This window comes from Scylla paramamosain, chromosome 29, assembly GCF_035594125.1.
Source record: "Scylla paramamosain isolate STU-SP2022 chromosome 29, ASM3559412v1, whole genome shotgun sequence".
Lineage (NCBI taxonomy): Eukaryota > Metazoa > Arthropoda > Malacostraca > Decapoda > Portunidae > Scylla > Scylla paramamosain.
The window spans coordinates 6,814,445-6,827,384 of NC_087179.1; the positions used below are offsets into that span (position 1 = coordinate 6,814,445).

Sequence of the window (12,940 nt, forward strand, 5' to 3'; positions counted from 1 at the left end):
ATATAATTTGTATAAGTGAGGCTAACGCTCTTGTAACGCTTTGTTGACAGGAGCACAACAAGTAGAAGAGACAACCATGAAGATAACGGAGATATTAACCAAGGTCTGTATTCTGAAATTTTTCCATGTGTTATCTCCACTCTACTTTTGACAGATTGTAAAACTTACTGAGTGATTTCAATGATGTTTTTATGATTGCAGTTGGAGTTTAACAGCTAATCTGTATCATCAATGGAAAAAAAAAAAAAAAAAAAGGTATTCTTAAGATACGGCACCAATGATTTTTATGACTTGTGAAAAATAGTCCTTGTGAGAAGCAAAACAGTACGGTTCAATATCATCATACTTCCTCTGTTCCTTGCTCTTATGTCCATCTGCCTACGATCTGGCATGGAACCTTCCCTAAACTTTCCCCGTTTAGCCCAGTCTCTCACAGCCAGCGACCTTTTCCAAAACTCTCTTATTCTCTTCCAGCCCAGCCTTTCCCGGTCCATGGCACGTCTTCTTCCCCCCTCGATGCGCACCTGACTACTCTCTCCTATAGCCTCTCCCTCTCCCTTCCCACCTTCCAAACCATCCCAGAGCAGAGGGAAGCGTGCACCGCTCTTTCTTCCATCATGCTCGACGAATTCCAAACTGTCTGTCTTTCCTGGGAGAGTAAAACACGAAGACACTTAAAATAAATTATCTTTGTTCAGTCCCTGCGTGGGGCGTACACAAACCGAGGCCCTCCAACTCTCCTTTCCCATTTCATTATTTTCATCAAAGTTTCCGTGACAATGAGAGGCCAATGACAGTTCTTCCTCTTTGCTCCTTCACCCACAGGACAGAGAAAAGTGAGGATCGATATCTATGCTGAACCCAATCGTGTAACCTTCAACTCGAGTCACCTTGATCCCAGTAAGGACGAGTTTAGATACAAGGTGGGAATTGCTAATAAGTCTGAACGGTGTGTGTGTGTGTGTGTGTGTGTGTGTGTGTGTGTGTGTGTGTGTTCATAGCCGAGTAATATTAGCCACTTTACTGCAGCTATCAACAGCATTCTAGCATTTCGCCTCTCTTCTCTCTTCATACATCAACAGTTATACTTCCTGGCGTGTGATTATAACACACACTTTACTAACTGGCAAGACACAAAGGGAAACTGGCTACGCATGACAATTTCGGCACGCCCTTACTCCAATGCGACTTTACAAATACGAGAAAAGACCACCGGCAAAATAATAGGAACAAATTCTACAGTCACCCCTGCTACAGGTGAGTCGCGCACTTTCGCTCTTCTCTTCTCATTCCATTATGGCTGAAAGTTATATATATTCTTTGTATTTCTTCTCACTCTTACTGAAAGACTAACACACACACACACATTCTCTTTCTCTCTCTCTTTCTCTCTCTCTCTCTCTCTCTCTCTCTCTCTCTCTCTCTCTCTCTCTCTCTCTCTCTCTCTCTCTCTCTCTCTCTCTCTCTCTCTCTCTCTTTACGCTTTACGTGTGGTCTCTGAACATCTTTCAGTGTAGCATCAACAAAAATAAAATAAGTAAATAAGTGAAATAAGATAATAGATTAATAGATAAAATTTAAAAGAAAAACCAAGGTAATTTTTTTCAATATCGTTTGCCTTTGATTTGTTTAGTAAAGGTAAAAACGCATAAGAAAAATAATAATAATTTTTTCTCTTTTTCTTTCTTCTGCAGGTAGTCTAAGAGAAGTATGTGGATAAATGCAACAGCGTATGTAAACTTGATGCAACTCACTTATAACTACCTTAGTCGTGTGTTCTCACCCCAACAGAACCTGAAGCTAGGGTGAGAAGTCTTCAGTGTGATTCCAGAAGATGCACAGCTACCGTGGAAAACAATTGCGCTAAATATAATGGTTACAATATGAAAGTGCAATTCATTCTGAAGCCATCGAGTGAGAAAGTCGAGAGTCCCCTCGTTGAATACGGTGCTGTCAACTCTAGGGGAGGAGCAACGATAGCATTAAAAGATCTGCTGCCCTTTACGAACTACACCGTAACCGCCAACCCTGCCAACGACGTGGGCGCCGCCACCGACCCCTCCCTCTCCAGAGAAACCTTCATCGCAATGCCCGAAAGTGAGACTCCGTACTTGTGCCTGTGTGAGACTTACGGTGGTGAAGGTGGCACGTGAGACGCTTCTGGCAGACTAGGTAGTGTGGTGCGCCACCTCCACCATCACACAACAGCAACAACAACAACAACAACAACAACAACAACAACAACAACAACAACAACAACAACAACAACAACAACAACAACAACAACATAAAACTTTTATCCTCTGTTGTTCTTCAGGGACGGCATTTATGATTTTTTTATTTTATTTTTTTTACCATTCGTTTGTACTTGGTCCCTCTCTTTAATACATTAAAAAATAATACTAATAGTAAAAGAAATCCTCACGAATGGGGGTGGTAACACACACACACACACACACACACACACACACACACACACACTCTTTCTCTCATCGTCTCTCTCTCTCTCTCTCTCTCTCTCTCTCTCTCTCTCTCTCTCTCTCTCTCTCTCTCTCTCTCTCTCTCTCTCCCCGTAATTATGATCTTTTTTCCCTCCTCTCCTCAGTCATTGTTTTTCTTTCCCATGTCATGTGTCAATTGAGGAAATAAAAAAAGATAATCAGGTAATGGGTGCTTTAAGCTGCGGACCAACTTGAAGCACCTTCACCAGCAACTGGAGGGTTCTGATTTTTTAGACTCGTCTCAGACCGGCTCATTCGGACCCCGCCGTTCTTATCGAGGTTGTTCTTGGCATTGCGCAATATTGCACCACACCTGCACGAAAATGCTGTGTCGCTGCTGCCCAGGCCCCCCTACCCTGGACCCTCCCCTTCCACCAACCATCACGCCAAGAGAACATAAGAACATAAGAAATACGGGAAGCTGCAAGAAGCGACCAGGCTTATACGTGGCAGTCCCTGTATGAAATATACCTACCTATTTCCACCTATCATCCCTATCCATAAACCCGTCTAATCTTCTCTGAAAGCTCCCTAATGTCCTAGCACTAACAACATGATTACTGAGTCCGTTCCACTCATCTACCACTCTATTTGAGAACTAATTTCTTCATATTTCTTTCCTATACCTGAATTTTTGAAGTTTGAACCTGTTATTTCTTGTTCTACCCTGGTTGCTGATCCTAAGAATTTTGCTTACATCCCCCTTGTTATAACCCTTATACCACTTAAAGGTCCCCTCTTAACCTACGTCCCTCTAAAGAATGTAAATTTAACAGCTTCAATCCAGCCTCGTAAGGAATACTCCTCATCCCCTGTATCCTTTTAGTCATTCTCCTCTGTACTGATTCTAATAGACCTATATCTTTCCTGTAATGTGGGGACCAGAACTGCACAGCGTAGTCTAGATGAGGTCTGACCAGCGCCAAGTATAACTTTAATATTACTTCCGGCCTTCTACTTTTAAAAAGTACTTCTACTACTCCTAAAAATGAATCCTAGTACCCTATTTGCCCTGTTTCTGGCTTCTATGCATTGTTTTCCTAGACGGAGTTCAGAGCTAACTATAACTCCTAAATCTTTCTCGTACCCTGTACCTACCAGAGTTTGGTTGTTTAATGTGTACCTATTGTGTGGGTTTCCTCAACCTACGCTAAGTACTTTGCATTTATTGATATTAAGAGAGTCGCGCCACCGTGATGGTTGCGGCGAATGACACGTTGCTGTAAGTGACGCTGTGTTTTCAGTGTGTGGAGCTTCATCTGCATTTTCATCACGCTATCGTTTTTACGAGAGTTTTTTCCTAATTAAAGTAATCATTTATTTCATTATTCAATGATTAACTGTTAAAAATAGCGAGTATAAGTAAAACATGTTATAAACTTTTTTTTTTTTACATCTTCACAGTTCAACTCGTCGTATTACCGTTTTCTGTTTTGTTTTGTCAAGTTTTTACAATACACTGGCTATCCCGTATATGAAGTGTGTTATGGCAAATAATTGGCGCATTTTTCGCGCTCCAGCTCGAGCTGTAGTGATGAGGCGAGAGTTGCGTGAGTTGCCAGGCAGAAACTTTCCCTCACATGTAGATAAATCAAAATATGCAAAATACGGCAAAGCGGTGGCTCTCATGAAGGAATGTCATAAAATAAGAAAGTTACCTCCATGAAGGTGTTTCCGAGACTGAAATCGAAATTTTTCTATGCGATGGACGCCAAAAGGTGCTCCCACCAAATCATCGTCGTGCCTTCCAGAGGCCAGGTGGACCGGTGGGTTGTAGAGATGTGCGCTAACTAAATTAGAACCCTGCAGGGAGAAGCTCCTGCTGAGGGAATAACAAATAATAATAATTAAATAATTAAATAAATAAATAAATAAATCCATAAATAAATGAGTGTGTGTGTGTGTGTGTGTGTGTGTGTGTGTGTGCGTGTGTTTCAAACAGTCTGCGTCACTATGATCAGGTTAGTTTCCTGACCTCATCTGAGCTTCAAATTTTTCCTCACGTAGGCGCTTCCAGTCCAAGGACTAGGGCAGAGATCGACGCAAAAACAACCCTACGCTTCAGTTGGAACGGACTTCGCAGTAACAATGGCAACCCTGGTTACTACACACTCACATTCTTGGATGGAGACAAGAGCACTGTGAAAAATATCACCGATACTGGAATTGAAGTATGTCAAAGGTCTTACCCACTGACGCACAAACGCAAACTCCTCGCGTGATTACAGAATCACATTGTGAAACGTTTCGGCGTCTCAGCTCGACTCTTACTAGGCGTGACTGGCGATTCCTAGGGTGATTTTGATTCTAATGATAGTCTAACAAGAATTTTGTACTACTGATGAACAAAACAAGCATGAGAACCCGGCGCATTATCTCTGTGGCCTTTGAAAATAGTCTTTACGAGAAACCAAACGCATTTCAGAAAAGGGACCTTGTCATGCCTGGCGGTGCAACATCTACAGGCTAAAGATCTGTGTTCAGAAACGCTTTGCTCTCTCACCACGACTATTATCAAAAGCCACAGAGATGATTTGCTTCATTCAGAAGTTTTTTTTTTTTTCTATTAATTAATCCCTAAAACAAAAAATTAAAAAAATAGATAAAAATCGGCCTTAAAAACTCACGTAACTTCACCCATATACAGCCTTTTGAATGTAGCGGAGGTGTGGCGCAGAAGTCTTTCATAATATTGTCCTTAACTTCACCTCTTCTTCCACCGCAGTTTGCTCACCTGACTCCAGGCAAAAAGTACACGTTAGAAGTGAAGGAGTGCTTTACAACAGTGCACTGTGACATACTGACGACACTTGAAGAATGGACGGAACCAGAGAAGCCACGAGTGCTGGAGAAAACAGAACTCCAGACAACAACAGACACCACAATCAGCATACAGCTGCCCGTCCTGCAGAACCCTCCAGGGTCTGTGTGTGTGTGTGTGTGTGTGTGTGTCAGAGAGAGAGAGAGAGAGAGAGAGAGAGAGAGAGAGAGAGAGAGAGAGAGAGAGAGAGAGAGAGAGAGAGAGAGAGAGAGAGAGAGAGAGAGAGAGAGAGAGAGAGAGAGAGAGAGAGAGAGAGAGAGAGAGAGAGAGAATGTCTTATAATTTGCTCATATAAAGTTCTATTTGTACTATACGTATTTACTTGACTGTGTGTGTGTGTGTGTGTGTGTGTGTGTGTGTGTGTGTGTGTGTGTGTGTGTGTGTGTGTGTGTGTGCTGTGAAAAAAGCCAAAGTTCATGTGTTTATCTCGCCGGTCGTGCTCTGCTCGTACCCTAACCCAGTGATTGGTTACTGGTGGCAGAATGCACTGGATATTGCTGAGGAAATACAGCGGCGGCGGCGACGAACATCACACGAGGGAGCAAGACACTGAGGAGAAAGCACTGGTAATGGTTCGCACGGAAAGGGAGAAGGAAAGGAAGGAGGCGCAGGCAAGGAGGAGGAATCGTCGTTCCGCTGATCCAGGCCAAAACGATCACTCGTTGCGAATTGCGGCAAAGATCGAGGTGGTAAGTACGTGTGTGCATGTGTGTGTGTGTGTGTGTGTGTGTGTGTGTGTGTGTGTGTGTGTGTGTGTGTGTGTGTGTGTGTGTGTAGTTGACACTTTTCACTATTTACTGAAGGGGAAACAGAGAACGGAGACTAGGACCACAAAAGAAAGTATACATATTTTTCCTATTTCTATTGGCATTAGTACAATAAGCATTACTAACAACTAAGTACGAATATGAGGATGACACGTGACTCGGACTAAGGCGAACAGAATGTACACAGGTCAGTTAGAGATTAAAGTTTCTAAATCTACGTTCGTTAGATAAACGTAGAGTAAGAGGTGATCTGGTAGAGGTATTTAAGTGGTATAAAAAATATAACAAGGTGACGTTGACAAATTCCTTAAGGCTAGTAAACTGGAAAGCACGAGAAGTAACGGTCCAGTCTTGAATCAGTCATTTCAGAAAGAAAGGAAGAAAATGGTAATCAGAGAGAGGAGTGAACGACTGGGTTAGGCTCAAGTAATCAGGTTGTTAGTGCCGCGTCAACAAGGACCTTTAAAAGAATACTAGATCAATTAATGGATAAAGAATACATAGACGGATATACATGCGTAAGTACGTAGGTGTGTTTTGCGAGTATGCAGGGATTTGTTGTTCTTATGAGGCAAGATTATGAGCTACTGTTGCAGGCTTGTCCCCGCTGAGTGAATCCAAGAATGAAACTAATGGCCGTGGCTTCCGCAGGTGGAGGACAAGGACCCCGAGAAGTTAGTGGTGGTGGGAGGCGACTGGAATGGAGGGAAGGGTCTGGAAAGCGACACTGAGTACATTGTGTTCATAGTGACGGAGACCAGGGCAGGTGAGTGAGTCTCTCTCTCTCTCTCTCTCTCTCTCTCTCTCTCTCTCTCTCTCTCTCTCTCTCTCTCTCTCTCGCTGGAAATTAGAATTATACCTTACTTGTTAGTTTTATCAGTTATTTTAACATTACTAGTATTTCTGTGCCTCATGACCGTAGTTGTTGCGGCACCATTCAATTTTTTTTTTTAATCACTTCACTTCTCTTAATCATTCAGTGTTCTTACTTTCCTCTCTTATAGTCGTGTTTCGCTTCCGCGGTGTTGATGCGTTCCTGTGTTATGGTGATGTTTCACTACTCTTCCCCCTTCCTCCCATACCAGGTCCCTACAGTGAATACTTCTCGTGCAAGCCAAGGGTTATGAGGACAGCGAATCGCCCTAAAGAGCCCGCTTTTCTGGGGATGACTGTGGGCCTGTGTTCTGCTGCGCTCTTCCTCATTTGCTTCATTGCAGCACTGGTGGTGAAACTTAAGAAATCAAGGTGTGTGTGTGTGTGTGTGTGTGTGTGTGTGTGTGTGTGTGTGTGTGTGTGTGTGTGTGTGCGCGCGCGCGCCCCACCCCCCCCCCCTCTCTCTCTCTCTCTCTCTCTCTCTCTCTCTCTCTCTCTCTCTCTCTCTCTCTCTCTCTCTCTCTCTCTCTCTCTCTCTCTCTCTCTCCACTGACAGCCTTGGCTTTTTCCCACCGCGTAATGCAGCGCCCTAAGAAATTAAAGAAAGAAAAAGGAGTAAACAAAAAATCATAAATAACAAGGTAGTGATGTAGACAAGGTAACAAAGTGACATAAAATTCATTTATGATTCTAGAAACTGATTGTAGGTTTTTTTTTCATCTCAACTTTTTTTTTATTTATTTTTTTTTTACGTAACGTAATATACTTGTCATTGTTTTCGCTAATCTTTTTTTTTCTTTCCATCCGGAAAGATCTCTTGTTGTGACACAGGAAGTAGTTTCCGGAAAAGAGTCGTTGTAACCCAGTCAACAAGGAAGGTAAGGCATGAAGACAGGATCATGCGGACCATAACTAAGGCCAGCATTCAGAGACCCTTTGTTCTCTCACCACAGCGACTGAGGTGCTGTCAAAGAGGACTACGATATGTTAAGACAAGTAGAATCTACCTGCCAGGTACTATATAATGGTTTAGGGAATAGACCTTCTGTATTAGATAGCTAGTATACTCAATAATTTTCCTCTGTATTAATATCTCTGTTTCCTTATTCTTGAAATAATGAATAAAATGCTCAGCAAGCTATATTCTCTGTTGTCCGTCGTAGCAAACACTGTTGTGGTGATTCTTTGCTCGATGGATTCTGTTACTACGAAACCGAGTCTTTTGTATTGATTCGAGTCTGTACTGGTGATGGGCAACAATAAATCTGGTAACTGCCACGCTGTGTCTACATTCCTCACCTTCCCCTGGGCTCACTACACAACAGGTGTGGTGTCTTCAAAGCGATAAGAGAGGTGTGTTGTATTTCAAGCCATGGGCATGACTTGACAACACAAGAATATGAGGGAAGCTGCAAGAAGCCACCAGGCCAACACGTAATAGTGGCATCATGAAACATATCTATTTGCACCTATCATCCTCACACAGTAATTAATCTAATCTACTTTTGAAGCTCAATAATGACTCAACACCAACAACTTGACTAGTAAGTCTACTCCATTCACCTACCACTATCTGAGAACCAATTCCCAATTAGAGTGGTAGACTGAGGAACACTGACCCAAGACGTGGCAGCAAAGGTCCTCCGCCTACTTCACTGAACGGGAATGCACGGCAAGTATGATGTTTAACACCATCATTCAAAAGGATGTCAATCATAACTTGAATATTTGATTGCAGGTAAAATTAAAATTGGACACACTGTAGTGAGCGTTTGTTTTCGTGATAATTAGATTTAGTTACTCTGAATCAGTGTCTGACCATGCAGACTTAATTAAGCAGAAATATCAAAGGAATTAAAACTGCACATAATTAGGAGAGTGTTCTGCTCTTCTTAGGTCACTGAACGTTAGCAATGTAAGGATAATATTATCAGTTTTGCCAATACTGTTTTGTGAAGTTTGAACATATCCACTTCATCACTATTTCATGACATCGTATTAGCTGCATTCCCTCCTTGAAATGACCAGTTATTTCCTTGACCTGATTCCTGGCGCCCATTTGTAGAAGACTGTCAGATTTACTACTATTATTTGGTCAAGTTGAAACACATCCACTTCATCACTAACTCATAACATCATATCAACTTGTGTGTTCCTCGCGAAGTGCACTCCCTTCTTGAATAACCCATTGTTTCCTTCACCTGACTCCTGGCGGTCATTCATCAGATACCGAGATGAAAAGGTTGCGTCAAATTGGCCCACTGCCACGCACACGCTCGCTCATCAATTACCTGCACGTAACGCGACATACACACACACAAAATAAAAAAATAAATAAAAATATAAATAAATAAATAAATAAAATAAAATAAGAAATAAATCAAATAAATAAATAAATAAATAAAAAAATTGGTGCAAAATTCTACATCTGCCGGAGACTTTTGTGATGACCCGGCATTTCATTCGCTTTCACCACAGCGTAACCCTCTAAAGCAAGCTGCTACGTCACCTTCTTTTCCGCCGCACCCTCCCCCCCCCCAAAGGCTGGCGTCACGCTGCCTGGTGCTGGGGAGAGTTTATCGTGCAGCAGATGTGAGCACATTCATGAACCTCGTGATGTCTTTTGTCGCTTTTTGTCGCTGTTTTCTCGGTGGTCACAAACGAGGGAAAAAGATTGACCTTTGAGTCCTGTGGTGTCGCTTTCCTCACGGATCGCTGTAGCCACACGTGCTCTCTGTCGCCGCGAGTGCCAGGTGTGTGCAGCAGGCGGGTGTGAGCAGAAGGGAAGGAAGAAGAGGAAAAGCAGGAGGAGAAGGAGGAGAGGGACTAGCGTGAGGTGAGGAAGACAGTGAGTGAGGGAGTGGCGGTGATGAGCGAAGGTGACATACACAAGTGAGAGAGGCGGGTTGACTGAGGACGTTGGTGGCGGCCGCGGCGAGGGAAGGAAAGGAGGGAAGGAGAGACGGGAGTGGGAAAAGTAGGAATAAAAGAGAACATAAAAGGAGTCACGCAGGAAAGCAAGAAGGAAAGACCGCCGTGCTGTGACAAGAGTAAAAGTGTCAGTAGGTTTGTAGCGAGCAGGGAGGAAAGAAATATGTGTAGCGTAAAACTGAGCTGGCAAGGAAAAAATAAGATAGGGAAAGAAAGAATTTGAGATGACAAGGATGAAGTAAATAAGGAAGGTAAAAGAACATGGCCAGAGAGGAAGCTGTGAGAGAGGAAGAGGAAAACAATATTATAGTGGAGGAGAGCAGAGTAAAGGCGGCGAGGACAGAAGGCGTATGAGCGACACCCACACGAGGCTGATCAGGCGGCAGGAGGCTGCGTGGGTGGGAATATAAAAGTGAAGGAAGAATAGTAAGAAAAAGTAAATAGGCAGGTTACCAAGCAAGAGGCTGCTGCATGTGACTCGTTATTCCTGAGTGCTTGTGAAATGCTTCCTTGTTGTGTTGCCTCGTGGAATACAGCAACTGTTCGCTGATAAAGGAGACCCGAGGCTTGGTTGCATTTCCTGTTTGTCTGGTGGTGTGTTTGTTTTGTCCTTGAGTTAGAAGCGTATTCACCACCCTCACTCACTCACTCACTCATCCCACTCTTTCTTAACACTGTTCCGTACATCACCAGGCTGCCCATCACTGCCACTGCCCCTCTCATCACGTCCCACCGCCCGCGCCCCCGCCTGCCGTCACTCAAGGAGGCAAGAGGGGGAGGTGGAGGGAGTGTTCTGGACAGTCATGTCTTGCCATATTGAAAAAGTTAAGTGCAGTTAGAGAGCATAACTAGAACATTTCAACCAGATCCTATTGTACTAACAGCCAATCCTCTCTTACCGCCACGGAGAGAGAGAGAGAGAGAGAGAGAGAGAGAGAGAGAGAGAGAGAGAGAGAAACGGGCACATTCTTATTGGTAAAGAGGACAGAACTTGTTTTTCATTTAAAAGCATTTCTGTACCTCAGTTATAGTCTCTCTCTCTCTCTCTCTCCCTCTCTCTCTCTCTCACTCTCTCTCTGCCCACCTGCACCCACACAGCCCCGCTTCACCCCGCCACGCACCTCCACCCACACAATCCCGCCCCGCCTCGGTCCGCCGCCCACCTGCACCACACAGCCCCACCTCGGCCTTCATGATTTGTTATAACCGTTACAAGGTTATTTTCTTTATCCTGACTATTGCAAACAAAACTCTTAATGGCCGTGTGAAGAGCGTAATGAGTGACCCTCCCGCGTCACTCCCCAGCCCTCACTCCTCCCATCACTCTCCATTCCTGCCTCCCTCCCTCTCCCTCCCTCCCGCACCATCTTCCACCCCTCCCTCTCAGTACCGGCGTGTCATTACCGGCCTAATGAGCCTTCCCGGCACACGGCAACACTTACCGGCAGTGCGGCAACACTTGCCAGCACACGACAAGACTTCCTGGCAGCAAGGCGGCACGGCAACACTCCCGGCAGCACGGCATTACAGTGCTGCACTGGGATCACGACGATCTCTTTCACTGTGTAACTGGATCACGGCAACAACAACGTAACAGCAGAACATCACAGTGACATGCGGCCGCGGCTTACGGAACGAATTTTATTCACTCACAACACAGTAATTTTGTCACCGCACCTCAGAACTTAACACAGGTTTTCCTTCCTCGCATCGCCATTATCGACCCTTGGTGTGTGTCTCAGCACCAGAACGAGGGACACGCCACACTTCACCACACCGCCACACGCCATTCACTTCACTGCACCACAAGGAAAATAAGTAGCAGGCAAATCCTGACAGAACCAAACAAAACAACATCAATATTAATAAATCCTATAACATGAACCTTCTCTCCCTCACTGGCTTAGGGATTCCAGTCGCCTATACTCTGAGAGGCTCTCAGCTCACAGCCGTGATCGCGCATGCCCACCACCCGCCACCCTCGCCACCACCGACCCACTCCATGAACACGAGACACGAGGCGAAGCACCTTCTCTCTAACGACACTGAAGGCCTCCATACTATCCTCATTGACTCGCCAACACTCTGAACGCGCACAGCTTAACCACTAGTGCCGTCTGCTTCTGTACACGCCCTCCACACTGGCCTCCTGTCCCGCGCCAACAATTATGATTATCTCCGCCACCGCCTCCACGTTGCTGCTTCCAAACACCGCTGTCAATAGTCCTTTTGTAGTACTAGTCACACACACACACACACACACACTGTGTGTGGTGGAAGGCAGGTTGAGGTGCAGAGGCGCGTGAAAATATTTAGGTGGAAATAAATCAGGAAGTAGTGGGCGTCTCTGTGCGGTCACTGGTGTGACTACGCAACGTGCAGGAGTGGCGGCTGCTGGAGGGAGCAGGGAAGTTTTCAAAGGCGACTGGGAACACTTCAACAACGATGACAAAAATAAATAGATAAATAAATAAACAAAATATTCACACGTCTGCGAAAATCAGAACAATTAAATGCTCCGTGGTAAAGTGCTTGTCTCATTGCTTTAAAGTTATCAGTTCGAAACCGGCTTAGATTAAATTGTTGAGAGAGAGAGAGAGAGAGAGAGAGAGAGAGAGAGTTGTTTGATAAATTTATTGCGCACAAGGCTGGCGTCAGACTATACATATGATCAAAAAACAGAAGTTGACAGAAGAACAATAGTAGAACAATAAGAACAATAATAACAATAACAAGAACAAGAACAATAACAAGAACAATAACAATAACCAAAACAAGTGTAGTTAGAACAGTAACGACAGAAAAAAAAATAAATAAAAAAATAAATGAATAAATAAATGAAAAATAAAATAATAAATAAATAATAATAATAATAATAATAATAATAATAATATGCAAAATCAATAAAGAAAGAAAATGATATAAAGAAATAAATATAATAAACAAGGAAATTAAACAAAGAAATAGATAAATAAAGAAAACAAGAAATAAATAAACATAATAGAATAAAATAAGAATTAATAAAAAAATAAACAACAAAATAAAAG

General features: G+C 43.6%; 1 protein-coding gene and 1 long non-coding RNA gene across 4 annotated transcripts in view; one reads left to right on the top strand and one right to left on the bottom strand.

Annotated features, from left to right (window-relative positions):
* Positions 1-8,240, top strand: part of LOC135115209 (uncharacterized) — a 12,146-nt gene extending 3,906 nt beyond the window's left edge. The window contains exons 4-13 of one of the 3 annotated variants that reach the window (XM_064031728.1): positions 51-103; positions 826-923; positions 1,083-1,257; positions 1,792-2,097; positions 4,509-4,672; positions 5,227-5,423; positions 5,804-6,011; positions 6,741-6,855; positions 7,175-7,334; positions 7,775-8,240. In XM_064031728.1, the coding sequence (XP_063887798.1) occupies positions 51-103; positions 826-923; positions 1,083-1,257; positions 1,792-2,097; positions 4,509-4,672; positions 5,227-5,423; positions 5,804-6,011; positions 6,741-6,855; positions 7,175-7,334; positions 7,775-7,823 (1,525 nt within the window). In that variant the 3' untranslated portion in view covers positions 7,824-8,240. The remainder of the gene's footprint in view (positions 1-50; positions 104-825; positions 924-1,082; positions 1,258-1,791; positions 2,098-4,508; positions 4,673-5,226; positions 5,424-5,803; positions 6,012-6,740; positions 6,856-7,174; positions 7,335-7,774) is intronic. The other 2 variants (XM_064031730.1, XM_064031729.1) reach the window with 2 other exon arrangements.
* LOC135115211 (uncharacterized) overlaps positions 1-12,237 on the bottom strand; it is a 22,541-nt gene extending 10,304 nt beyond the window's left edge. Inside the window, exon 1 of the long non-coding RNA XR_010275865.1 lies at positions 11,336-12,237. This is a non-coding gene — a long non-coding RNA (uncharacterized LOC135115211). The remainder of the gene's footprint in view (positions 1-11,335) is intronic.
* Positions 12,238-12,940: the final 703 nt, after the last annotated feature.